The 27601-nt window shown below is 38.0% G+C and overlaps 1 protein-coding gene and 1 long non-coding RNA gene across 2 annotated transcripts in view; one reads left to right on the top strand and one right to left on the bottom strand.

The window, feature by feature from the left end:
• Nucleotides 1-274: 274 nt before the first annotated feature.
• Nucleotides 275-13602, top strand: LOC136361341 (uncharacterized). The gene is made up of 3 exons (XR_010743621.1): nucleotides 275-335; nucleotides 11721-11786; nucleotides 13014-13602. It is a non-coding gene; the product is annotated as an uncharacterized lncRNA (long non-coding RNA).
• Nucleotides 6550-27601, bottom strand: part of LGR5 (leucine rich repeat containing G protein-coupled receptor 5) — an 88469-nt gene continuing 67417 nt past the window's right edge. The window contains exons 7-18 of the mRNA XM_066319179.1: nucleotides 26275-26343; nucleotides 23607-23678; nucleotides 22728-22799; nucleotides 22553-22621; nucleotides 22359-22430; nucleotides 19309-19374; nucleotides 19041-19112; nucleotides 18112-18183; nucleotides 16086-16211; nucleotides 11007-11152; nucleotides 9305-9388; nucleotides 6550-7640 (exon numbers count right to left, since the gene is read on the bottom strand). Of these exons, the coding sequence (XP_066175276.1) occupies nucleotides 6550-7640; nucleotides 9305-9388; nucleotides 11007-11152; nucleotides 16086-16211; nucleotides 18112-18183; nucleotides 19041-19112; nucleotides 19309-19374; nucleotides 22359-22430; nucleotides 22553-22621; nucleotides 22728-22799; nucleotides 23607-23678; nucleotides 26275-26343 (2011 nt within the window). The remainder of the gene's footprint in view (nucleotides 7641-9304; nucleotides 9389-11006; nucleotides 11153-16085; nucleotides 16212-18111; nucleotides 18184-19040; nucleotides 19113-19308; nucleotides 19375-22358; nucleotides 22431-22552; nucleotides 22622-22727; nucleotides 22800-23606; nucleotides 23679-26274; nucleotides 26344-27601) is intronic.

The following is a 27601-nucleotide window of genomic DNA, read 5'->3' as shown; positions in this document are numbered from 1 at the left end:
GAAGGCTGTGGTACTTCATATGGGAGATGAAACACCTGTTTTGAGTAGAACAGTCTCCCCTATTACTTTTTTTCTCAGAAGGCTGGGAGAACTCTTTCCTTCAGGAATAGGCTAGTTCATAAATGGGAAATGCTGATAATAACCGCAGTGACTTCTACAGATAGTCCTGAGAAGTTGTTCTTATATATGGAACCAAATAAATAACTGCAGACACCTGTCAAAACAGTGATTGCATATAGAGAATGACACCAGATGCAGAAGGAGATTTTTGAAACTTCCTTCAAGAATTAGTTTTGGAGTCCTGAGACCTTCAAGGCTGGCTGCAGAACAGTCTGGTGTATGAATGCATAAAACTTAATGGAAGTATTTAGATTCACAGATGGACAGTTTTCCTCTTGTAAACAAAGCATATTTTTACTTGACAAGTGGAAGTGTTGCCACCTGTGAAAAAATTAAATAGGGATTTTGAGTGGGCTCTTTGTCTGTGACTAAGTTTTTTTAGAATTCCTGGCTATGGGCCAGCTCTCAAGAGGAATATTCTTAATGTTTGTTTTTTCTTATGACTGAGATCAGATCTTTAGATAATTTTGACAATGCCACAACAAATTTTTTTACAGAGAGAACTTTCTCATGTTTCCTATGTCTCCAGAGCCACTGGAGCACAAGTCTGTGATTCTCATTATATGAACAAGATGTTCCTAATGTTGATACTGCCTTTTCTTTCCAGTATATTTGCCAGGGCTAGGTATAACACATGGAATCTCTTCTGCTTTATATATTAGCATGGATTAATTTGCATTTTCCTTTAAAATTTCTAATGACATGTAGCTGGGATTCTGTTCAAGCAAAGACATATAAAAAGTTCAATCAGTTTTCTAAGCTTAGCTTCACATTATTTTTCACAATATTGCCACAGAAGGACAGACTTGTCCCTTGTTTGGCACTTGTTAATGAAAGAGAACATGAGCTGATTATTGTGGCTGGTGGAGATGCTGGTCCCTCTCTTGCTGGTGGAAGCAGTACAGCTCTCCTGGAGTTTGAGAGCTGTCTTCTGCAGCACCCAAGCATCTGCACAATTACTGTGCTTCACAGATCTGGAAGGAATTTTCTGACACTGTTGCTGCTGCTGTAATGATCCTACTTCTGTTTTTATATTGTTAGCTTTTTGTGTCCATGTTCTTACTCTTCTGTCTCCACTACCTTGTCTTCCTATGTTTTCCTAAGGAAAACATTACTTTTGCTACATGTTTAACAATTTGAGCCCTTCTTAAGTGATTAATCAATGAATTTTTCAGCACCTTACCTTTCATATAGCAACCTAAACTATGACAGAAATGTCTGATATTTTTATTACAGTGTTTAATACAACAGTCAGAGGAAACAAGTGGTGCCCCTCATAAGCTGAAATTCCTATTACAGATGATTTGGATAGGAGATAGTTTGATACCTTTTATGGTAGCAGCTTTCTTGCTGTCTAATGTATATTTAAGTCATTACTACTGTCTGTAGGTCACAGAGATAGGAAGGAAATATGGAGCAGCAGCAAGGACTGCTCAAGTGCCTGGTCCATTTGAGATCAATTATGGTCACCAGATTAGTCAGGGATGTTCTCCCCTCTTTTGGGGGCAAGGACTGAAGCTGCATGCCCACCTGGTACAGCACTGCTCATGTGGTGTCATTCTCTGTGCTTTTCTGCTAGTGTCTGCTAAGGCTTGGCTTTTATCCCTATCCATTATTTTATAGGTGATCCTATGTTCTTTATGGCTTTTGCTGCATCTCTAACTAGCTCTTTTTTCTTGGCCTTCTGCAACTTCTTTGAGGACCAAGTTATCAAATAAAACTCAATAATGTATCTAATGAGCCAGAGTAGTGGCATGCTCTGTCTGGTCTCCCTAAATAGCCTGTTGCACCAGCCTGCAGTAAACTCTCCTTCAGTTGTTACTGCAGAGAACATTACAAGTCTGTGGCATGAGTGCTTTCAGAGAGAAGTCCCCTGTGCCTATCTGCTAGCACATTGCCCAGAACACTGAAGTTGTGACCTCAGGCACTACTTCTCACTCTTCGGTACATAAATTAATAAAAATTTTTCTTCCATGTATCAAGGTGTATAACCTTGGTGCCTGTTTTTCCCTTCTGCATCAAGGCTTTCACCAACCAGCTCATTCTTCCTTTGTAGAACTCCCTTCACTACTCAAGTTGTATCTTCCTCCTAAAATAATACAATTCCATTCTTCTTCCTTATGGTTCCTGGCTCTAATATTGCTTACACTGTGTGGTGCACACATACATGTGAAATCATCTTTACTTGCTTGTTTTCAATGTCCTTAGCCATCAGAACACTTCCATCTTTTTGTATCCACCCTGAGCTCTCCATCCTTCACAAAATTCCATCATGCTTCTTAATACCTCATAAAACTCCATCCATTTGCATCCTGCCTCTTGAAGGCCTCTGTCCTCCCTGAGTTATGCACTCCCCTATGCACATTGTCAAACTTCTAGTTTTTTGCTCCTAAAGATAATTAATGACTCTTACTCCCATTCTTTTCTTTCTCCCATCCCCATAATGCAATTCTAGAACTCGTCCAAAAAACTTACTTCTTCTTCACAGGACCTTCTAGCTGAAATGACCTTCCACAAAGTAACCTCATCTATCCTGAGAACCTGCATGCTATTCTAAAATCCATTTAAACACAGGGCAATTGTACTTTCTTGAAAAAAAGTAAAATTGTAATTCATTACTTGCCATATGAATTCCTGACTAAAAAATTGCTTTCTGATAGTTTTTGCTGCATTGGTATTTTACCTCTATCTTTCAAGTACTTCAGAGGAATGACCTACCATCACTATCTCCGAAAAACCAAGCATATCTAACTGTCCCGTGCTGCAGCAGCCTCTCTTAACAAACGCGCATGCACTGTTTCACCCATTCCTTGTTGCCTACAAAATGACATGGCTGCCATAGCTTAGCTGCTGCCTGCCTTTAACTCAACTGAGCTGGAAGTTCTGATGCAGCCTAAGCAACTTAGCTCTTGCCAAGTCCCCTTTTAAGCCCCACCTTTCATTTGCCCTTAGCACCTCCATCCATTTCACACCTGATGGTGCTGCTGCCCCTCTGCCATGTATCAGATGAACTCTGCCAGCTGTTTGGTTATCCCCTCACCTGCTTCACCTGCCAGATTAGGGGTGGGAGAGAAAGTAAGGAATGATGTGGGACAGTTTGCTGTCTTATTAAAAGCAGCAGCCCAGTGCAGCTGAATCGCACCTCTCTTGTGTACGGTGTGCAGGTTGTGTAAGCTAACTTGTGCCTGACCTGATGTCCACCCTTGTCACACAGCTGGAAGTGCTGGTGTCACCTGTGGCAATTGTGAGAGGTCATCAGCGAGATACAGCAGGGAGTACAGGGAGCAGCATCTGTCCATAAGGGTCTGTGACTGAAGTTTTGGTAAAAGATCAGGTCTGTGGTGAAATGAAACACTATTGTTTTTTTTCTTTTTTTGTTCACTATTATTCTTGTTTTTTTTTTTTTTTATGGCACACAACCTGTAACTTTTTGTCAAGAATTTCAGACACCTAGGGAGGTTAGTATAAGTATTACAGTAACTTGGAAAGGATTAATTGAAAATGCATACCATTTTGTGAGGTGTTAGGTAATGATAAAATGCTCTTTACTGGGCAGTCACATTTTATTACAACTTACATATGTTCGGAACACTGATAGAAAAGAAAGCATGTCACCTATTTACAATCACTACACATTTACATTATATTATTTACAGATAATGAATCTAGTAACATATGAGCAGAAAATATAGCAAATATCAATATGAAACTGTACAGGGCTTAATCTCATGTCCTTTACTGTAGTTGCATTTCACTGTAATAATAAATACAGTTCTATATTTACACATTTTACTTTAAAAATCTATTAAATGAATTTTAACAATTTCAAGTTAAAAATATCTGATCAAAATATTTCAAACATGCTTATAAAAATAAGACACAAAGCCTTTAGGACCTTCTGCAAGCTAAAAAAGTTCTGATAAAAGAAGCTTTAACTAGTCTTTAGAATTATAACATTATTTTGCTTCTCAAATTTCTTTACAAACTTCTTAAATACAGCAAGCTGAAAGGAACCTCACTGACATTAAGCAGAGCAGCACAGATGGACCCCAGTCAAATTAAAGCTAAGTAAACATGGTAATAGGTATTGTGCAATGGTTGACTGATCCTCTGTTTAATCCAAAGTGGTTTCAGGCATCGTTTTTGCAGCTGTGTGCTGCACTGCTTCAAAAGCCACAACAGATAAAGGATTAAGATAAGTACCCAGCTGACTTTATCATACATAATTTCAGAATTGGTTCATTTTTTTTCCCTGAAGGATGAACATGTCAGCCAAAGTCAACTGATGCCATCTGTAACTGCAAAACTAAAAATATGCCAGTGTGAATGGACAAGAAAATTAAGGCATATGCATAGTTGGCAGCAAATTCTTCATTGTGAAAATCCATCCTTGGAGTCTCAGGAAGTTTTATATACAGGAACAGATGAACAACAGAGATCATCTGTAATGGATTACCTTAATTGCTGGGCCTAGCCTAACCTTCCTAACGTTAAAAAATTAGTCTCATTCACCTGGAGGTTGAGTGGCCATTAACTGAGCAGTGAATCCTGGGCTATTAAATGTTACTCCTCAGGGAGCTCTTTTTAACAACAGAAATAGGTAAATTTGTGCATTTTTCTGTCTTAAATGATCAGCTTACTAGAGCAAAAGGTGCCAGCTCTGAGAAAAGAATACTGGAATATCCCCTGATGGCTTGGACGAAGTCAAAGAATTATATTCTAGATGGCTCTGTTGTCTGAGATATTTTAGCAGCAGACTTGGCAAGGACCTGAAGTCTCATCTTTCTAACTATGATGCTTCTGATATGTAAACATACATGCCTAGATTCAGCAAAGTATTAACAGATATAAAGTCAGAGAACTCTGTTAACCTAATCAAGCCTTTTCCTAAACTAAAGCCATCAGAAGTCCCTGAATTTCAACAGCTACTCCAGTATCTTTTTTGGCAATATATCCCATATGAATTTAGAGATTTTTGGTGACAGTAATGTTGCTAGCTAATGACCGTCTCTATCAACAATTTTCACCTTTATTTCTATTCTGCATATCCCTAATGTCAATTTCCAGTTGACTATACCAGGTATTTCTCCTCTCAGAGGAGTAGTCCTCTGCCTTCGAACTTCTGTATTGCAGAAGCAGCTACTTATAAACTCTGATCAAATCACTTATTTCTTAAGTTCTTTTAAATTTATGATATTAATATCCTTTCCGATTTCACAATGTTCTTTACAACATGTGAATGCAGTAAGTGTTTGAAATATCACAGGAGTGCTTGCATCAGTGCTAAGAACACAGACTACACAACCTCTTCACTCCTACTTGATATTGCCTTAGCTATGGATATTGGCTATCCTTATCCCAAAGGACAACACTGACCTCTAAATCTTCAACTGACTAGGGACTATGAACTAACAGCCTTCTAGAATCACTGTTTCATGAGACAGGGATCATGCCATGAGCAGGATTACAGCTTTTGTTCCTAGACAAATTACCTTAAATGAATGTTTCGTCTGAGTGCCTTTGGTGTCCTTTAATAGTTCTCAGCATGTCATTTGTTTTATATTGATGACTTTCTATGTAGTATTTTCCACCTTCAAATGAAATGAGTCATCTGCCAATGTTAACATCATTAATTCTGGGAGTAATTCTACTGGCATGAAAGCAATTCAGGACCAGACTGTGCAGAACCTCATTAGAAAAATACCCATGTGACAATGCTTTGCCATTTACAATTACATTTTAAATGTTTAACAAGATTTTGATTAACTTCTTTCACGTCATGTTAATTTTTAGCTTCTGCTGACAATTAAAAATGTTTTATCAAGTTAGAAGACTTCCAAAATCCAAACCCAATGAAAGTTAAACCATTTAATCAGCTTTATCAAATGTGGAACAACATCAAAGGGTATTCTGCAGAAACCTTTAGGACTTGAACAGGACTACTCTTCCGCTTAGATACCTTGCTGAACAAAGCCCATACAGATGCTTAGAAAAAAAATCATGGCACTGAAAAACTATTATTAAAACCAAATTGCAATAAGCAGGAAAAAAACCCCAACCCCTGAAAATGTCAAGTGATGCTTTGAAAAAATTTTACAAATTTAATATGCTATTTTTGTTCTTGACCTGATATTTTTGGTCTTGAACTGATGCCCTTTCTGAGTAGTGCTACTTTCAAAGAGAGCAGCTGATACAACTGCACAAACTTCAGCAGCTTTCCTTTTCTCTCTTCATCCCAGCATTTTAGGAGCAGGCTGAGCAGGCTCAAGTATTGGATTTTCAGCCTGCCACAAGTTTTGTCGTCATCTGTTTTCTGAGGCGTGTCATAATAATTTAGAGGTATTCTCTACACTCGTATGCACACATCCACACTTACTTTTGGGATTGAAAATTTTGTAAACAGAGGTATTTTCTGTACTGTTTCTGCAACTAGCGACAGGGAACAAATGCGACTGACGAAAGGCTGCAGCCTTCGGTCATTTGATAAGAGGGTGGCATTAGTGAACTGCTGGTGGGCATATCATATGATATGCTGGCACTCGTGAAGGTTACCAATGCCTGTGTTGAGTCACAAGATTGTTTTTCTATGTCTTCTGAATTCACAGAGATCAGACTAGCATGTTTTGATCTCCTCCATATCAAAGTTTGCTTTCGCAGACTTCCCAAATCCTCCTTAAAATGTGGATTGAAAAGTATATAAAGCAGTGGGTTTAGACATGCTGGCAGCGGGACAATCACTAGAAGTATTGACTTAATCACTTCTGGGCTGATAAAAGTGAGATTTAGTAAGGAGGAAAAAGATAAGAAGGCCACAGGGCAATAAAGAATGCAATTAGTAAAAAGTAGCAAGGCTATATGTTTGACCATAGAGCAATCCCAAATGTTGTCTAATTCTCCCTTTTCTAAACTACAGTAGAGTTTTGTATAAGCAACAGTCATTATCAGAAAGCAAAGGGAGTTCACCAATACCAGTGCTACCATGTAGCCCATAGCAGTGGACTCTCCAAACGGGAGTGGCAAACAAAGTGGAGAAACCCCATACTCACTTCCAGTGAGAAGGGGTATCATTGCAATGATTAGTGCCAACATAAAGCAAAAGGAAATGGCAATTTTTATGCTAGCGATGGAGTATTTTGTTTCAAACTTTGTAGCATGCTTTACAGAGAATGCACGTTCGAGTGCAGCTAGGGTAAGGAGGAATATGGAAGCCTCTGAAGCAAAAATGGAGAGAAGGCCAGTTATTTGGCAACCAATTCCACTTTCCCACCATGCTCCATACTGAGCAAAGCTACCAAAAGTGGATGCATCCACGCCAGCCAGTACTCCGCTGGCCAGACCCATCAGGGCATTTACAATGGCTATCAAACCAATCAAAAGTTTTATGGAGGACATATACAATGGAGATCTGAAAACTGTAGCAGACACCAGCGCATTGCAAATAAAGGTCAAACCCACTATGGTCCACACTCCAATTCTGATCAGCCAGCTACCAAACAGATGGTCACATGGTTTGAAGGGACCTGAAATGCAAAATAAAAAGGGTAAGGGAAGCCGATGTGAACAAAAAACTCTCATGCTTTCTAAGACACTGAAGTTCATGCTTCTTGCAAATTCTCAGCATAGCCAAACAGTGAATTTTAGTCTAAAAAGGGAGCTGTAAATTTAAAGCTCTTTCTTTGGAGTAATCTGAGACCTTGATAACATGCTGCTAAATGTGTGATTCACATTGTGATATTGGTGCACATGAATCTTTGCCCTTCATCACGAGTAGTCTGTGGGTTTCTTCGTGAGCATGGCAGTACTACTGCAATGTGACTGTCAACTCTTGTAGTTACAAGAACTGCTGTGACATTTGTCAGTGTGTGAAAAAAGCAGAAAATGTTACCTCTCACTATATTAAAACAGGTTCCTTCTGAGTCCTGGTGAAGCATGACGTAACGGATATGGACAGACGTACTTTGGCAACCTTATAATTTGCCATTACACAGTCCAAGAAAATTGTGTCTCTCTTTGTGTGTGGGAGTGCTGCTTTTTTGAATCTCCTGTGTCTGAAGTCAGGTCATTATGACTGAAGCTTGCTACACATTCTCACAGAACTGAGGTGCATATGCTGTGCAGTTGTAGCTGAATGCTCTGTGGTCAGAGAAACATCATGTGTCTTGGTATGAGCCAGCAAAGCAATCCCCTCACAGTGGCCTGTGCTTTTCCATGAAGACATAAACCCTGCAGCTGAAATGACCTCCTCATAACTATAGATGTTGTCATTAAGTAAGCATTGTGTCAGTTTGTAAGTTTTTCTAAGATACTATTTGAAAAAACCCAAGCTAAAATTCCTCTCAGGTCTGGTAGTACCTTGAAAAGTACTACCATTGAAGCAATGCTTCAATGAACTCAGAACTTATATTTAGGCCATTGGAGAATACCTCCAATGTATCTGACAGTCAAATAACTCTATTCTTCGGCTTCCTGCCTTTTTTATTCCTCTTTATATAACTTTAAAAAATTCACTATTAGTTAGTCTTGCAAACAAGAATCATAGCTTAAAATGAATGCTGAAGTACAAGTTGTCACTTGGAGTTTTTTTGTTCGTGTTTCACAATGAAACAATGGCTAGTGAAAATGTTTGCTGAATCAAACAATCAAAATTTATGACCACGACTGGCTACATTCTACAAAGAAAATGACAGTGCTGGGTGTCCTTTGTGAGAGACTGTGCACATCAATGCAGTGGTGTTTGGTATTTCCTAGCCACAGAACTAAATAGGGTGTTGTTTAAGTTGCTCATGTGTAAAATAACTCTGTGATGTTCAGAAGAATTACTTTAGCTTTGCAAAAGACCGAGAGAGCAAAGATTCTGCTGCCTTTATCATCTGTATCTTGGTAGAAGAATCTTTCCTCTCTCATTTTCTTAATTGGGTATCAGTTCTGGTTAAAAGGGGCCCAGAGTAAGGATCTGCTCAGCGACTGGGCAAAACTTTTGCTACACTTATAGAGGAATATAGTGGCTGAATAGTTTTCTGGAATTCAAAGCCAAGCTGTATATTATTGTGCAATGCATTTGTATTACACTCATCAAATTACTGCACATCATGTTGCTGTCCTAGTATTTGATTCCCAGTTTGTTCTGCATCTCAGATATCTAGTAACACTGTCTTGAATTCCTATCTGTCTGACAGTTTCATACCTGGCGAAGGTGAGCATTGCACTGAATGATGAGATTTCAAATCTTCTTCAAAGTCAAGAAAAAAGTCCTCAAAATCACGTTCATCTATTGGTGAGAAAGAAATGTTACTACAAGTTTTTAGTAAAAGTTGCAAAAATGCCTGTGGTATTTAAGGCCTGGTCTTGTCTCTTTGCCTGCCAACTGTGAGCAGAAGCAGGCATATGCCTAGTTCATTTTGAATTACTGTACTCAGGATTATGTTAAAAGTGGTCATCTTTCTCTCTCTGAAAATAATCACAGGTACATTCTCTATTGCCTAATTTGAGAGTGATGACTGCCCAAGAAAATATGAATTCTGCTGTTGTGCCATACTACTAAGAATTAATCAGGTTTTCTGTGTTTCTTATATCATCACTAGCACATTTTCTTGGCTCTACTCTTGCTGAATTCTGAGACCTACTGGTTTGCAGGAGCAGAGAAAACACAGAAAACAACAGGGTGATGTAAATGTATGTGTACCTCTACGTAACAGATCAAGTAACAGACCTAGTGGTGAAGGGGAAGAAAAATACAGTAGTCTCATGTCCTGGAGAACAAATGCACTCTCTGGCAACCCTGGTTATGTGCACAGACTGAGGAACAAGAGGCTGGAGAGCAGCCCTGCAGAAAGGGACCTGGGGGTCCTCGTCCATGGCAAGTTGGAAGCGAGTCAGCAGTGCCCCGGCAGCCAGGAGGGCCAACCCTGTCCTGGGGGGCATCACCAGCTGGGCAAGGGAGAGATTGTCCTTGTCCTGCTCTGGGCCAGCATAACCTTGAGTGCTGGGGGCAGGTTTGGGCGCCATAATATATCAAAGATATAAAGCTGAAGATACTAGAGAGCCTTCAAAGGAGGGCCATAAGGATAGTGAAGGGCTTTGAGGAGAGGCCATATGAGGAGCTGAGGTCACTTGGTTTGTTCAGCCTGAAGAAGAAGAGACTGAGGGGACATCTCATCGTGGTCTTCAACATGTTCATGAGGGAAAGCAGAGGGGCAGGTACCAAACTCTTCCTCTCATGATCAGGGACAGGACTCGAGGAAATGACCTGAAGCTGAGACAGGAAATGTTTAGCTTGGATATCAAGAAAAGGTTCTTCATCCAGAGGGTGTTTGGGCACTGGAACACGCTCCACAGGAAAGAAGTCAGAGCGCCAAGCTTGAGAGAGTTCAAGAAGTGTTTTGGACAATGGTCTCTGGCACATGGAATGATTCTTGGGGTTGCTCTGTGCAAGGTCAGGAGCTGAACTTGATGATCCTTGTGGGTGCGTTCCAACTCAGCTTATTCTTTGACTCTACGATTCTATGAAAAAATATGCTGAAGTAGCCACATGTTTTGGCTATTGCTCATCCTGAAGTGTGTGGGCAAGAAACTACATCTTTGATGGCCTGCTCTTGTATGGAGTTATATACCAGCTGAACTGTCTCTCATATAAAGAGAAGATTTAATTTACCACATTATTATAGCTATTATCTGGATGAAAAGATAAGTGCATAAGTGAGTAAGATTTCTGAATGGCAGACCTAAAATAATGAGTTTGCTAAGCACAGGAATACTTAAATAACACATTATTGAGACATAGACAGGGAGAGGCCACCTCTGTGACTATAAAGAGTATTGGATTTTTTTTAAAATCACAGGTTGCTCACAGCCTTCAGGTAGACTTAAAAGCCTAAGATGATGGTTACCTTGAATTTGTAACAGTCCAGCATCCTTTCTATGAAAGTCATCAATGCTGCTATTATCATCTTTGTTCCATTGGCTGGAGATTCGGTAGTGGCTCTCACAAGCTCCAAAGGCACAGCACTGGTAGGCATAAGGCATTTCCATGACCCTGCAGAAGAATAAGGCAGCATGCCATGATACTGGTTAAGCACCAGAGTTACTGGACTGTACTGCTCCAATAGAGCCAATACAAAGTAGATAGTTAAAATATATACAACCGAAAGTAAAAACAACTCTGAGTAAAAATCAGTCACAATAATACAAAATGAAGATTCACAAATAAAATTCCACACTGGAAATACAGATGGCTTCTAGGCTAATTTTAGAAAAGGCATACTGAAGTTTTCTTGTGTGTTTTCATAGGAGACATGAAAGTGGGAGATCTATGTCTTGTTCTTGAGTGAATGTTACTCAGAGCTGTATTTCTGTTTTTATGATTTTCAATGATTTTACTGTGTAAATCAATGGTTTCTCCAACAGTTACTTTCTTAACGGTTTCTTAAAAAAAAAAAAAAAAAAAAAAAAAAAAAAAAAAAAAAGTGTATCCAAAGATCCCAACCTGCCTGCCAGGCAAAACCAAAACACTTCCCAAATTGAATTTCTCTACTTCAGGGAGAATGAGATCTTCTGGAAATCCAGCTTTATTCACCTCTTTCCACATTCTACTCATTTCACAGTAAGATGGCAAAAAGGAGATTGTTTCATGTGCAGAAGATTAAGACAACAGTGTTCTAAACCAAAAGGTGAGTGAATCAGGCGCTATGTGTGAAATGTCACTGAGAAAAAGGTTTTACTTTATTATTTGTATTAAAAACCAGACCAGTCATTGCAAGACGCAGAGTACTCATTCTTAATTCTTTTAAGATTATTGTTATTCCTAACACATAACAATATAGGCCAGTGAGTTCCAAAGATTATGAAGGCTCCTGTTGTCAGAAAATTGCACATTTCTGGTATACTGTGAATTTATTTCTTTTGGGGATGTGCACATTCTGGGGGAGCAGAGAACTACTATCTGAGTTCTTTAGACTACTTCTATTCCATACATATATTCTATGTTTTGGAAGCAGAGCTATTTAATTTGCACAGTTCACCAATAGCACATAGCAAAACCTAACAACTCATCTTAATTCCAAAAGCCCAACACACCAAAAAGTTCAAAGATAAAGAGGAGATTAGAAGTTATTCTGAATTAACTTGAAAGGAATAAAGTAGAACTAGATCCTCCTATCAGATTATTTTCAACAGGTTAATCATGTCAACTAACATAATGAGTGTAATAGGCAATCTCTAACCCCCTGGGAAACCTGAAGAGAAATCAAGCTGAATCAGGCCCAGTGCCAACAGGACTTAAACATGTGCACTAGACCAAAGTTTGGTACAAAGGGGAACAAATGGAATCTTAAGTTCTAAAGTGATTTTTTTAAATTAGTGCATTTGGGCTCATTTATATTCTATAACCTTACATTTCTGTTGGAAATTAAGCACAATAATCTGTACCCTTGTACCAAATACAAAATTTTTAGGGTACTCAATCAAAGTTCAAGATAACCAAGATCTAATTTCAAGCAACCTCAGGCCAGCAGATTTAAATATTTAATTTCTAACTCATTCATCTGCATGCCATCTTTTAACATAAGGAGATTATCTTGATTAAACATTTTTGAACACATTTCCCAGAAGGCCTTCCTAAATAAACTATTATTAAAACCATTGATTGCTAGATTAAACCATAGCTAATCATCTGGGATAAAAGCTATCCCAATCCACAAATAGAAATTCCCCTTTTTTTGGTACAAAAAAAATAATCATCAGTAGTAACACTGACAGTTCTGCGAGGTGATCCCTGCAACTTGTGGCTTCAGACCTTTGGAAGGATATTGATATAGCTGGGGGAATGAACAGCGAGTGGATATTTCAGTCACAAGAGACTGACAGAAATATATTCTATTTTCTGATTATTCAAACAGCTCTATGACAGATTTTCAGATGCTCTTGTGCTTCTTCCAGCCTGCTGGCTTGTCATACACTGGAAATGTGGACTTCCCACATTGCACTGGTCCACTATTTTGATGATGGTTGGGAAAACATCCATGGCTTATAAATGATATTTAAAGAACAAGACTCCCATTTCTTATCCTCTCTGCAGGTATTTCTAGCATCCATTCTTAAATCTAAACAGTTTATGTTTGTTTTTCCCCCCTAGCCTGTGTTATTACGATATATGCATAATCCTTAAATTAGCAAATGCTGCTCAATCTGTGTGCAAAGCCCAACTGCACACAATGGCTGCAATCCAGATCATAGACGACAAAACATACTTTGCAAAGCAGGGAAATAAGTATCAGATCTTCCTGGGGACAGGATTTTTTTTCTCACAAAAGCTACATTTAGCACCAAAAAAAAAAAAAAAAAAAAAAGAAACAAAGAACGAACTCTCAGGTGTACAGTGCTGGAGGCAGCCCTTTTTATGTCTGGTGCTTATTTGATGTGGGTGATTAGATTTGGACTTTGTCAAATTAAACTCTCTTAGAAACACTGGGTAACTTTATTTTTATATACTCCTTATCTTACTAATGATATCTGTATCCTTGATAATTTTTTCCTTCTAGCAAGGAATGCCTCTTTTTTCTGTTTTTAGATTAGGCAGCAGAGAACACAAGGTCGTTTTCTCCCTCACAAAGGTGTGGAGTTAATGGTGAACAGGAAGGCACAGTTATGATGAATGGAGCAAAGCACTGAATTCTTTTCAGCACTGAATCAAAGCATCAGATAAAGAAGGAAGGAGTGGCTGGCAGCCTGACTTTGCTTCCTCAAGGCTTTCTGCAATAGGCTGGGCTCAGCCCTGCAGTGTACTCATGCTGTTGCTGATTATGGGGAAGGGGATGCTCAGCTCTTTGTTGTGTCCGTTTTGATGAATTTAGATGAGTAGAAAGTTTTTATACAGGAATCTGTCTTTAATGTAACCACTGGTTACATTACAACAATTAGTTGTAGTTGTTGGCTAATTACAAGAATTGCAAAGGGTGAAATTTCATTTTGTTTTAGATCTCTGTTCAAGTTTTGTGCTTTGTGCATTATCTGCGCAGTGATCCTGTGTGAAATCCTGACCTCATTTTGATTTATGGTAAAAGTCACACAGACTGCAGGTCAGGATTTTACCCTATTCTCTCCTGACTGGGTATAATTTGTTCTTACAGATGTTAATTCACTCCAGATATCATACTTTGATAACGTATGCATTTTTTTATAGCATTTAAAAAAAAAACTAAGTTAGTTTGACACATCCTTGTTAGCAATTTGCCTAGATGAAATACAATATCCTTTCATCTGAGTAATGTACACAATTTTGCTGAAGGGAAATTCATATAGACTATAATTTTGAGAAAAGAATTTAAAATATCTTAGTTATACATGATTCAGTTGAATTATGGATTATTCTAGGACTACTGCAGCACCTTTTATGTGTCTTGGTCATAGTATATGCATCATTATGTATTTGACAGGTTGGAGTAATCAATTTTCTTGTGTTTACATTTTTTAAAATAAACTTCAATTGTTTTAGAATTGTCACCTTCCTCAGCATTTGGGCAAAGCCAGTGAGAGAAGAAGGATGGTATAAGCTCAATCTCAACTGATCATGATTTTTATGGTACTTTCTCCTTAGCCTCTGAGACTTATCTCAAGATCTCTAATGTAAAAGAGATTTAAGGCCTCCGGTATTTTGAATGTTAATGTTATAATTTCATGCACTTGATGAAGTCACTGCCTAATCCCTGTAACAAACTACCATTTTTTGGGTTTATTAAGACCTTTAAGGCATTGCCTCCTAACTTTAGAACCATTTTTTGCAGCTTTTATCTCAGCTTGTAATAACATGCCATCACAGAAGTGTTCTAGGGTGGATCCTTCAGAACTGTTCACAGAGACTTAATCAGCTCCACACTTCTATTCATCATTGCCTTATTGCTATCCCCGAACTCTCCAGTTCTTTTCGTTAATGGTCACATCTTGAGCTGTCTGCCTACTAGGACTCTTGGGCCTTTTCCAGTGCAAAAGGCAAATCTAGTGAAAACATAAAGATGGACTCTCCATCTTTGGAGATACTCAAAGCTGTCTGGATGTGGCCCTGGGCAACGGGCTCCAGGTGCCCCTGCCTAAGCAGGTGGTTAGATAAGACAGCCTCAAAGGTCCCTTGTAACCTCAACCACTCTGTGATTTTGTAACTATGTGTACACTGTTTAGTTGATTCATATTTTCTGATACCAAACTTTTTACAGTAAAACATGATAAAGTATATGTTGCACTTGTCATCTTCTAATTAGAATATAAAAATGAAGGAGAGTTGGGGAAACTCCCAAATATCCTGAAGTCAGAGACAAAACCCTCTTTGCTGTGACCCTGCAATTAGTTTAGTTGGTCATAGAATGGTGCTCATAATGCCAAGGTCATGGGTTCAAGCTCCATACAGGCCATGGTGATCCAGTGACTGGAAGAGCTGCAAATGATCTTTAGAGGACACTTCCTTCCTATATCACAGAGGACCCACAGAAATTGTTAGTATCAAAGTGTGTCAGTTATACTTGCAAAGTATTATCTGACTCTTAATCAAAAGATTACAGAAAAATCATGTTCAAATAAAAGAGGTGAAATCTTTTGGTCTTTCAGCAGTATATTCTTCCCTTGTATTTGCTGTGCTCTCATTACATATAATGGGAGTTCTGTAAGCACAATCCAGTAGAAGAGGGACATATCACTAAGCTGCCAGTTGATATTGTTTTAACAGCTTTTAACACATATCACCAGGAAGCAGATGTGGCTTGTACCAAGCAAGTACTGGGGTTAATATTTCAAAACCTTCATAGTTTCTTCAGTTGAAAGTGAGCATAATAAAATAAGTCTATCATTTTTATCATATTTGCTTTAGTTTTAATGGCAGAGATCAAAGACTGACAATACGAAGTAACATGCGTTACACACTGACACACCTTCCATTGCACATGAACACAAATGTGGCTTATTAGTTTTAATGATATACTCACTTGAGTTCTGGAAAATTTTCAGATGTTATCAAACTTTGTAGGGCATGATTTCCTGTTAATTTTAAATGAGTTAAACCATGTAGCCCCGTCACAGGAAAAGAGGACAAAAGGTTGGATGACACATCCCTGCGTAACAGCAAATAAAAATCAGCTTATGGTTTTCATTTTTTTCTTCAGCACTAGAAGTGTCACATTGAAAAAATAGATTAAAGTTTTCTAACTCAATAAAAAATGACTGTATTAAACAGAGGCCCCAATGAATACAGCAAAGCTACAGCACTGCTCAGGAGTACTCACCTTTATGTCTAGCAGAAAGCTAACAGTAACTACTAGTAGTTGGTTTGGTTTCTGTTCCCAAATATTGACTCAAAATATAGTGCCAGTTTGGAGATTAGCAAATGAATTTAAAATCTTCTCCCTAGACTGTTTGAATTCAAAGGAGCTGCAGCAGCTTCCCACAGTTCAAAAGATTCAGTGGGATGCTACAGGGCATGGCTGCCCTGAAATCTCCCCAAGGAGCAGGTCAGGTGTGTGGGGAAGATGTGCTTTTCAGGAAAGGACAGGTCTGGGCTGGAACAGAGGCAATTGAAATTTCCAAGCTGAAGTTTGTCTCAATGGCTGAGGAAAGACAGAACACAGTGCAGATGAACACAGATAGGTAACTTGGGGAAAGTAAAACAGGTGAATGAAAAAGTGGTAAATGCTCTAGGAGATACAGCAAAGTAGTGAAAGTGCAAGAGTCCAGAGGTACTGTTTTCTTTTTTGCTTTTTCTTTCTCCCATTTATTCAATGAGTCTTTTCAGTCCTCCTCAAAATTATCTACTCTGCAATATTTCAGAAGGTCAACAGTCAAGGAGGAAGCAGCAGAGTCTGATGCAGTTGAAATGCTTTAAAGTCCAAGGTTGAAGAGGAGTCTGGACTATACACTGAAATCTAAGGCCTAGGCAAGAAATAAGGTATGTTGATGGACTGGGCTTCTATCTACCTGGTTTAATGTGTGTTTCCTTGCACACAGCACCATTAAATACCAAATGTGAAATTCAGGTCCTACTGCAACGATAAAAATGACCACTGACTCGAGTTGGACCAAGGTTAGAGGCTACCATTTCAGCACACACTCGTACACTGTGTCACTGTGTGTGTGTTAAAGAGAGCTGTTTTCTTTAACCCCCTATGAGTGTTGTATATTATTGTCCAAAGCTACAATTTACTGCTCATCTCCCAAAGTAGGTAAGTAGGTAGAAGGGGCCTAAAAGGGATATTACAGACCAAGTTGTCTGTGTGGGCATTTGTCAATGTACCATTCAGAGGGCTTTGTACATCAACAGAAATGAATACCTCTCCAAATTTAGGTTTAGCAGCTACCAGATTATCTGCGAGCAAATGCCCAGCATCATATTTTTTGTGACAACCATGCTGCAAGATGACTCCAGAGGAATTTTTTTTCACATCTTCTACATACAACCAATGCCTCAGGGATTCATATTAAAAAGCATTACAGTGATAGTTCGAAGTAGAAAAAAAAAGTAAGCATTGAGAACAAGGCCTGAAAGACTGGTTGCTGATGTTTTGACCACTAACTGCTCTGTCTGAACTTACTAAAGAAGAAAAACTATTTCATCAAATGAGGAACAATGAAATAAAGATACATTCTGGAAAAAAAGTTTCTTATTTAATTTTTAATTCAATTTCTGTGGCCTGAAACACAACTAACAGGAAAGATTTACCACTGCTACAACAGATTAACTGCTAATAAATTGGGTGAAAAGTGGCAGATGCACTGATAATCTGCATGGACCTGATAATAACATGATAATCATTACACAGTGTTGTATGCAGCTTTGCTGTAATACCTATATGAATTGGGGAAGTACAAGAAAGCAGACATTTAGATATGGATTCAACAGACCAGATGAATAGGACAGAGAAACCCGCAATTTCTTCTGGGGCACCAAGATATTAAATTTTTGTATGCTCTTGCAAGAAAAATGTAAAAATTGAATGTGTACGATACTCAAATACTTACAGTTTGATCAGAGATGGTAAAGAGGAGAAGGCATTGGGGTGAATAACTTTAATCTTGTTCCAAGCTAAATCCCTACAAGAAAAGAGAGCAGAAAATTACATACACACTGAGGGAATATGGAAGTTTTCAAACACTTGATTAGGAGGCCTAAATATAAAAAGGTATCAATTACATCCTGATATTTTCAATAACCTCCTGCAGATCTCATAGTGCAAAGTATTTTTTCATTTTTTGTTAGTCAGTTGTGGTGCTATTAAACTGACAACTTAAAATGCCTGCCACAGCCCAAGGTATTTCAGTCTGCTTCACAGCCTCCTAAGGCAGCAGAAAGAAGGGTGGGTTATATGGACTAAGTCTTCTGAAATGTTCTCATGAGATTAAGAACAGCAAAGCCATGGTCAATAGGCTTAACTTCTTAATGACAATTTTCACCACCCCTGAAAAGTCAAAAGGACTCAAAGCAACTCTTATAAAAATGTATGGCTTCAATTCTGCAAAAAACTACAACCATGAGTAACTTCTTGACAAAATTAGTCCTCTAGCATGAGTCCCTGAAAACTGGAAATCTGCACATGACTGGACTCCATAACTTAAGACGCTGTTCTCTGTAAAAAGATTTCCCACCCTCTAGAGCTGATTACAAGGTGAACCTGTCAAAAGATACCAGCTCTGGCTCAGTTAAGTCTCTCCACTTTCATCAGAAACATTTAGAAGTGACAGTTTTTACAGCTCCAAGCTTACGTATTTTAATTCATTGCTGCAGATGCTAAACTTCACAATGTTTGCTCTGTTTTCACAGTTATGAACTCAGGGTGAAAAACCATAGTGAGGAAAAACTGAAATAAGGATCCTTTGGGGTACACCATGAACAGAAGTTATACAGACTGTATTTTTGAGAAGCTGTGTGAATGTCTGTTAGGGGTACTCACAGAGACCGAAGAGCAGCCAACTGCCGAAACGTGTCTGCTTTGATTTCAGTGATTTCATTGTGATGCAAGTCACTGGAATAGCAATAAGGATCTCCTCAGTATCAAAGACACTTGAAAGGCACTTTTGGGTGTTTTAGATTGTGCTTATGATCTACTTCAATACAGTGTATCTGGGGTATGTCAAATATGCAAGCAATAACCAAGTTAATTACACTCAAACACATATAAATGCTTATTTTTAAGTTTTTTAGGGTAGTTTAACACTTACATTTTTTGGAGTTTTTTACATGCAGTAAAACAGGGTAAATCTTCCAGCAGGTTATAAGACAGATCCCTGAATTATACAAGAAACAAATAGATTAACATCAAAGGAATGTTAAAGGAAAAATTGCTTTCATTGAGTGCGTCCATGCTCAATTAAAAATATTTGTTTTTATCCACAGTCACAGAAGAATAGAAGTGTACAATCTCACTTATTTCTCATCTGTCACATTTTGATTTCTAACTGAAGAGGAGAGAGGAGAGGAAAAGTTAAGATATATTAATTCCATATTCACATTTGCAAATTCCTTGCATTGTCTGAAGATTTACTGCCTGAAGTGTAGACTTCTCCTGAGTACTTTACTGCAATGATATTTGCCATCTGGATTTACATCACAGACTTCATATTTATCATGTTTAAATTCTGATAAATATTTAAATAATTTAACATAATCTACTAAGCATATGTACTCATATTTTTTCAGAGAAGATAATGTATTTTTCTGATAGGAGTCACAATCAGCTTTCCATTCTGTACTTTTAATTAAGCAGTATCGCCTCTGATCCTTAGAATGTTGCATCTTCTAACTGAGGGAAATGTTCAAAAATATTGGAACTAACTTTGAAATCAATCACTACATGGGGGGAAAAAAACCTTAAAAAGACTTGATCCAAAACTTGACAAATTACAGAATAACTGAAACATCTGGACTGATTTACAGTATAATATAACTAATCAAAACCAAGCCCAGGCAATTTGCAGAAACTGAAGGGGAAAAATAAAAAGGAACTGAACACCAGCCCCCACCACCCAAGAGTCTCATCCAATATATATATATGTATGTACATATCTATATGTGCATATATGTGTGTGCATGTGTGTTTCTCAGGGAAAACTAAATGGGAAATTTGCATGTCAAAAGAATAGAGAAGAAAGCTTAGGCCTAGAACTAGAAAAAATGTCCTTTTTCACAGTTATCCAGTATTATCATATTAAAGAGATACACTTTTTACTTTGTGAAATTCTTCTCCCTTGTCAAATACTCTAAAACTGGTTAATTTTCACCTATCTAATGCCTTGGTACATCTGTATTTTCACTGTTATTGTTCTAACAGGGGCATTTGGACTATTTTATATTTGATTAGTGGAAGTGTAATGACTGTGTCTGTCTAATGAATTCTACTCTGATTTTACTCTCTACAAAGGTAAATATCAATATGTTTGGCGGGGGGGTTTTTTTGTGTGGGCTTTTTTTTTGTCTGTGTGTTTTTTTTTTTTTTTTTTTTTTTTGCGTGTGTGTGTATGTGGGTGTGCTTTGCATACAAAAACAAGGTACACTGTGGCCCAAATTGGACATTACATAGGAGGGGTCAAGTGAGCTAGAGGCTTTTAGGCCAAGGCAAAGGATGTTCTGTATGTCTGGCAGACACTGGCTATTTCGTCATTCACAGGTTTATCACTTAGGTCTTCTTAAAAATATGTTACCAGCTTGAATTTTGTACATACTGACACTCCCTCCTCACACACGGAAAATACTCCTGACCTTGAGACCCTTCTCCCTTCAGTTTCTGCCAGAACGCCAGAAAATATTTAATTTGTTTATTTTAAGGTCTTATTCCCCACTTCCTTAATCCATGAAGCTCTTGGCAGCAGCAGAGAGGAGATGGTTTTGTTTTGTGTGTTGAGGTGCATCCCCAGCTGTGCTGAGGGCAGCCTTTGGAGGGCTGCTGGGACCGTGCTCTCACACACACCTTTACTGCAGGTGTGCACACACCCAGGAAGCCTCGTGTACATTAATCCACACTTGGACATACTGTTGGCTCAGCAGGATGCACAAATTGCCTTTCAAAGCAGTGTTTGCACTTGTACTGTTTGTGAGTGTCTGAGCCAGGGAGCCCCTGCAAGGTTGCAGTCTCCAAGCAAGGTGTGGGCGGGTTCAGCGCACCACTGTCCTCCATGGCACAGCCAGAACTGATGTAAAAATCGAAAAGGGGACTCAGCAGGCTTGCTCCAGTCTGGCAGCAATGGGAAAAGAGCAGCTCTTGAAACTGCAGATACATCAGTTCTCCTTTGAGTACTGGCTCTAATCATATAGGGTAATACTCAAAAATAAAAACCGTGAATCTCCAATGGACAGTCCTACTCTATTACGAATCAGAGAAGTTACTAATTGCTGTATTACTTGTTTGCCCTCTGTTTTGAGATTATTTATTGTTTTTGAATGTTACAGGACATATTAAAACTTAATTTTGCATGCAGACTTTTTTTCTGGCAGCAGACTGTCTTTTATCATTCTGGAAATGATTATATTGAGTCCATTAACTAAAACTTAAATTTTTCTGGACATGTTCTTGACATTCGCTCTGGTATTCAAATAATGCATTATAATTAGTGCTATTTCAGTGCTGGCCAAAGAATTAATACCAAATAGATTCCTAGTGATGTAATACATAGAGGAAAGTGTTCTTGGCTCATTCTCAAAGAAGTGGACACAATGATTACTTTTGCTAGTGATTAAGCAAGCTCCAATGAAATTTCCAAGCTAAAATAATATTGTATATTTAGTATACCAAATATGCCCAACTATGTCAAGGAAAAGTCTGTTCAAATTTCAGTCAGCTACTTATGTCTGTTGGGAAAGGAACTAAAAGAGGAGCATAACAAGGACCCAAAACTGCCATCCTTACTTATATTTTCTATTCATTTCACAAATGAATTATTTGCCTTAGAGCCAAAAGCTCCCAAACTACTGTACGAGAGACAGAATGAATGAAAGAAAATTAAGTAGTTCTGTCTTTTTTAAACAATATCAAGAACCTTTTAATCTTTTCCTAAAAATATGCTAAGTAATTATCTTTCTCAGGAATGTATATGGGAAATCCTGACTGGTAAGTGGGTTGTAAACTTTATAGTAACACAGGGGCCAACTCCCTGACCTGAATTCCTAAGAAGTAACATGATACACAGAAATAGCAGTAATTTTGAAATCATAATAATTTGATTTGTCTATTAATCTCTTGCATTAATGTACTGTTAATAATCTTACTGAAACATACAGCACTTGGAGATTGGATAACTGGTCACAAGCAGATTTGGGGAGAGAGGTGATCTGTGCTCCTGTGAGTGTCCTGTGAAAGAATTTATGAAAAAAAAATTACTTTTTGAAGACTGAGAACCAAAAATTTTTAGGACATTCTTTACAATAAGTCAAGAAAATAAAACAAAGCAAAAACACTTCTCTAGCACTTACAAACTCTCCAGACTTGTAGTCCCTGTCAGATCAGGAAACTCTGTTAGCTGTGAAGCACCATTTAAAGTCCTACAATTTAAAAAACCAATTTCAACAAAATTATGGTGACTAAAGTGTGGGACAATTCTAGTACTGTAATATAAAAAGAAAACTAAAATAAAAAGTAAACACATACAGAGTTCTTAGTTCTGGTAAGTGTTGAAAAGCAGATTTTCCAACAAGCTGGATAGGGTTATCATAAAAATGTCTGGAAAAAAATGGATAAGAAGACATTTAATGAGAAATATTTTAAAATATTCTAAATATATTATTATACCATAAAATCTCTATGATGAATCACACACTGTGCCTCTCTGGTTGTAGCAGAGGTGAACTTCTGGGCTTTTCTCATCCTCTAATCTTTATTCACCTCCCACATGTCACATTTTGAACATTCAAGTAGTCACTGTTATCCTGTTTGAATGCCAGAAGCCAGTCAACAAAATATTCTCTCTTCCTCCCAGGTTTGCAAGGACAAAATTTCAGATATGAAGAATTTTGTTATGACCTGGGACAAATGTAAGGATAGCACATGAATAAGTCAGATCTCCCCCTGTTCAGAAAAGGTTCCCTTGGCCTTTTGAAGTCATGCTGCTTTTGCTCATGGAATATTCCTCAAGATGAGTCATTATTTTTCTTACAGTTATTTTGCAATTTCTCAATTTGAAGCTGTCCATTAAGTGCCTTTTCATGTAAGACGATGGGAATTCAGACTGGAGTCCACCAAGAGCAACGTTTACCAGCTTTTGCATCGCCAGTAACACTAAGAGATTTAGAAATAACCATTCAAATAAAAGGTCAAAGGCCAGAGACCACTATTTACTTCCCTTAATCAGGGCTTGAAAACTGCCATTCTTTCCATGAAGCTGGAAAGATAAGAGCTTGTTTGCTTGTATGGTGACGTGCTACGAAGTGTACTCACAAGAAAAGCTATGTGACAATTAGCCACAAATATGATGCTTAGGTTCCACATTTTCTAATACAAAGAGTCATTGAAAAGATTCTTATCACTTACATTGTAATAAGTGAAGGATTGCCCACAAATGCACGCTCAGGTATTGACCTGATGTTATTGCTGTGAAATCCCCTACGAAGAAAAAAACATTTATATGGTAAGGAAAAAAAAAGTGAAGAGTCAGTCTGAATTCATAATGCACAATGATGAGTTTTTGTTTGTAGTACGAAAAGTTTCTGTATGTAAAGTCATATCCTTGTTTTCTGGAACTAGAAGCATTGAAAAAAGCAAAAGCAAAAGCAAAAGCAAAAGCAAAAGCAAAAGCAGAGAAGAGAAGAGAAGAGAAGAGAAGAGAAGAGAAGAGAAGAGAAGAGAAGAGAAGAGAAGAGAAGAGAAGAGAAGAGAAGAGAAGAGAAGAGAGAAGAGAGAAGAGAAGAGAAGAGAGAAGAGAGAAGAGAAGAGAAGAGAAGAGAAGAGAAGAGAAGAGAAGAGAAGAGAAGAGAAGAGAAGAGAAGAGAAGAGAAGAGAAGAGAAGAGAAGAGAAGAGAAGAGAAGAGAAGAGAAGAGAAGAGCAAAATTGCCGGAATTCTGCACTTCTCCAAAAGAACAAAATCATTGAGATGAAGTAAACTTCAAAATGGCATTCTAAACTTCAGAGTATATGCATGTATGTATATAGATATAACATAAATATACATATGTATAGGAACTAAGAATATCAGTAGTTAGATATTAATAATTAAGTAGCTAATAATTTATTCCCCCCTGTGCTTGTTAAACTGCAAGTATTTCTTTTGCTGGATGGCACAAGTTTATCAAGGAAATTATTTTATACACTATATTATAATGCTGATCCTCCCATAACCACCTTTTTGTTGAGATATTTTATATGGGGACACAAACAAAATGTAGTTGTGCTTGCTGAATAGAGAGCCAAATCGTTGTCTCATCATTAATTACTGGATTTCATTCATATGAGCAATTCTCCATTGTGAAAAACAAAAGAAACAACTAAGATTTCAAAAGAACAATGATGATTTGTGTGGGAAACTCCCATTAGTTCAGTCGGGTATGAAGAAGGCTTCCCAGCTTAAATTTATGCATTACTAAGCCTCCAATTGTTCACTGATGCAAGCACACTTGGCCATTACTTGAACAGGTCCCACACTATTGGTTTTATAGGCATTGTGCTACTGATGATGAGCTACAGAGCAAGGCTTTACATCCCTGCTTGCTTTGCATGCAGACTTGAAGCAGAATGAGCATCTCATCTAGAAGCAGTAAACAGACTGGTTTTGAATGGGATGCCTTGCATGGCAGAAAAAAACCCAAGACTGCATGACTACCTCCCAGAGCACTATCTGCTATTAGCTGTGCACGAAAAGGTCACAGTTTGTGTTTTCAGCCCAGGCAAAAACTCTGAGAGAGACGCAAGGTCCCACCCAGAAACATGCTTACTAAGGCGGGCGTGCAATGAGCGGGGTCTCTGTGGGGCTGGCCTCCCATGTGGGTCTGTGGAAGACATCCCATCCTCATAAGATCAGCTCCCAGGGCCCACACTAAGCACAGAACCACACGGTCTCATGATCTGTGCTGGATTTGGGATGTCAGGTTGCAATTTCAGTCCCCAAGTGTTTCTTGCACATAGTTGATACTCAGAGGTGAAATCCTGCGGGGCCAGTACGTAACCTCAGTCACGTCAGGCAGTTTGCTGGCACATTTGGTGCAAACTGAATTACCCATTTTCAGCTACTGACTCCAGAGGTCATCAAAAAGGCAACCCTTTGAGGTCACTGGATTTCATACCAATTATTTTATGGCACAAACAGCAGCTGAAAACATTTGGGCTTGGAAACTCATAGACCCTGCTGCCTCTTCCAGAGTTGAATTCTGGCAACACTGGAGGTGCTGAGCAGAGTCCACAGTATCTGGGGGTACCTGCTCTGGAAAAAATTGCAGGTGGCTACTTAAAATTGGGTTTTAGTTCAGTTTGTAATGTAGCAGGGGTACAACCATGTCCAACTGATGTGTGATTACTTATTTTTGTCAAAAATCTAGGCTGATAGTACCACTAACATGATAAATAAGTCAAATAGAAAGAATTCTGAACATATACATTAACGTGTACATTGTATGATGTGTGAACATAATTTAATTACTTTAAATTTTTAGTAATTCAACCATTTTTCAAAATAAATTTGAATAGTTTAATTTCATTGTTGATTTTCTTGATGCAAACTATGCCTGTGCATATAAAAGTGTTTTATTCACATAAAGAGTACAAAGAACTGACTATATATATGTTGAAAAGAAATTGCTTTAATTTAATAAAGGTGAGTGAGGGAGGTTGGTAAAATTTAATTAAACCTGATGGACTTTTAAAGATGCTGTGCTTTCTTAACAAGAAGACTAATATATCGGGTAGTTTGCAAAATCTAACTCTTGTGTTTGGGACTAAAAGTGAATTAATTGTGTTTGTTATTTACTGCATTCCAAAGAGGAAGTTCCCGGAAAAGACCCACTGTGCAAGGCAATGTGAAAGTAAAAGTTGTCAGAACTTGAATGGTCTAAACTGAACACTGAAAATTATTTTTTATGGATGTTGGCATGCTTATTAGTTCTTCCTAGTATATCAGTTTTTAAGGATTACTGATAAAATCACCAGCATTAAAAAAAAATCACACACTAGACAAAACATCCTCCTTCCTAATATGAGCTCTATACTTACAGTTCTTTTAGGTTTGTTAGTGTCCTGATAGCAGTTGGGAACTCATCCAGACTGTTGTAATTTAAATCTCTGTATGAAAATAGATTTTATTATTTTGGTTATGCCCTGCATAACAGATAACATAGCATTGCTGGCATTTGTAATGATCTATCATCTTCTATGCACTGAATAAATACATAGAGCAAAAAGACAGGAAATCCTCAAAAGTGTATGGATATTTTCCATCAAAGTCTATTTAGAGCACATTATCGTTCATATTTTTTATCAGCATTCTGTTTTTAGTTACATTTTAGCTATTCTGCAATAAAGAAAAATTAAGTAAATTCGAGTACTACTAAGGGATTTGCTGTTTTATAAATTGCCTACCTTTTGCATTACAATAAAGTATTAACAGGGAAAAACCTTTCAAAAGAATATTCAATGAGTTTGGTGAGCTGTGCTTTACATGCCTAATATATTTATCTATAAAGATTTTTAATGTAATGTTAATTTTAAGACTTGACAACAGTCAAGAGAATGCTTCTAACTACACAAATTGTAAAAATGATAGTGTAGTTAGGGTAGTGACCTGTGCTTTAAGAAGTGCTTGTGCTGCAGCAGTAATTAGACTTTATTCTGGTAGGCTGAATGGATTATAATCCTACTTCTGCCCTCAGCACGACATATGTACCCTTTAGCATTTAGGAGATGGCTGAAACTAAAATTGAGACATGCCAGTTTACTGAGATGCTCTCTGGCAATGTTTTGTGAGGGAAAGAGTCTGAAAAACTGGAGCAAAAGCCTTTTTAAGCAGGCAAAACCCAAGCCACAGTTTACAATAGATTGAAATTGAAATAGTATCAGGCTGAAGTAATGCAGGCAGGAAACTGCTGTCTGAACTCAACAAGGCTTTCCTTCCTGCTTGTAAATCTCTCCAGCTTATTGACAAAAAGAGATTACAGGCATGTATGGTTTGGTTTTGCCCTCTAGTGATATGTGATTTTCAGACCTACGCCTCAATGCAAACAAATGATCTTAAAGCTGGCGTCCATCATTTACAACAAGATCCCTTCAGATTATCTTGAGACTGTTTGGGAATTGGTCTATACATTATGTAATTACTGTGCCTGAGGCAAGTGCTACCCTGTCCTGTTGCAGGGAAGTGGCTGCACCTACATTTATTCCCAGGTTTGTGACTGTCCTCTGTTTTCATCTCTCTCATGCCAGGTGGCTGGGACTGGGTTTGCAATTACTTATTCCATTGTTCTGTTTTTCCCCATTTGTGACCAAGTGCCATGTGAATATCACTTAAATAAACAAACCAAACCATTACATTTTCCTTCTTCCT

The sequence above is a fragment of the Sylvia atricapilla genome, chromosome 5, assembly GCF_009819655.1.
Source record: "Sylvia atricapilla isolate bSylAtr1 chromosome 5, bSylAtr1.pri, whole genome shotgun sequence".
Lineage (NCBI taxonomy): Eukaryota > Metazoa > Chordata > Aves > Passeriformes > Sylviidae > Sylvia > Sylvia atricapilla.
This window is presented reverse-complemented; position numbering and strand designations above follow the sequence as displayed.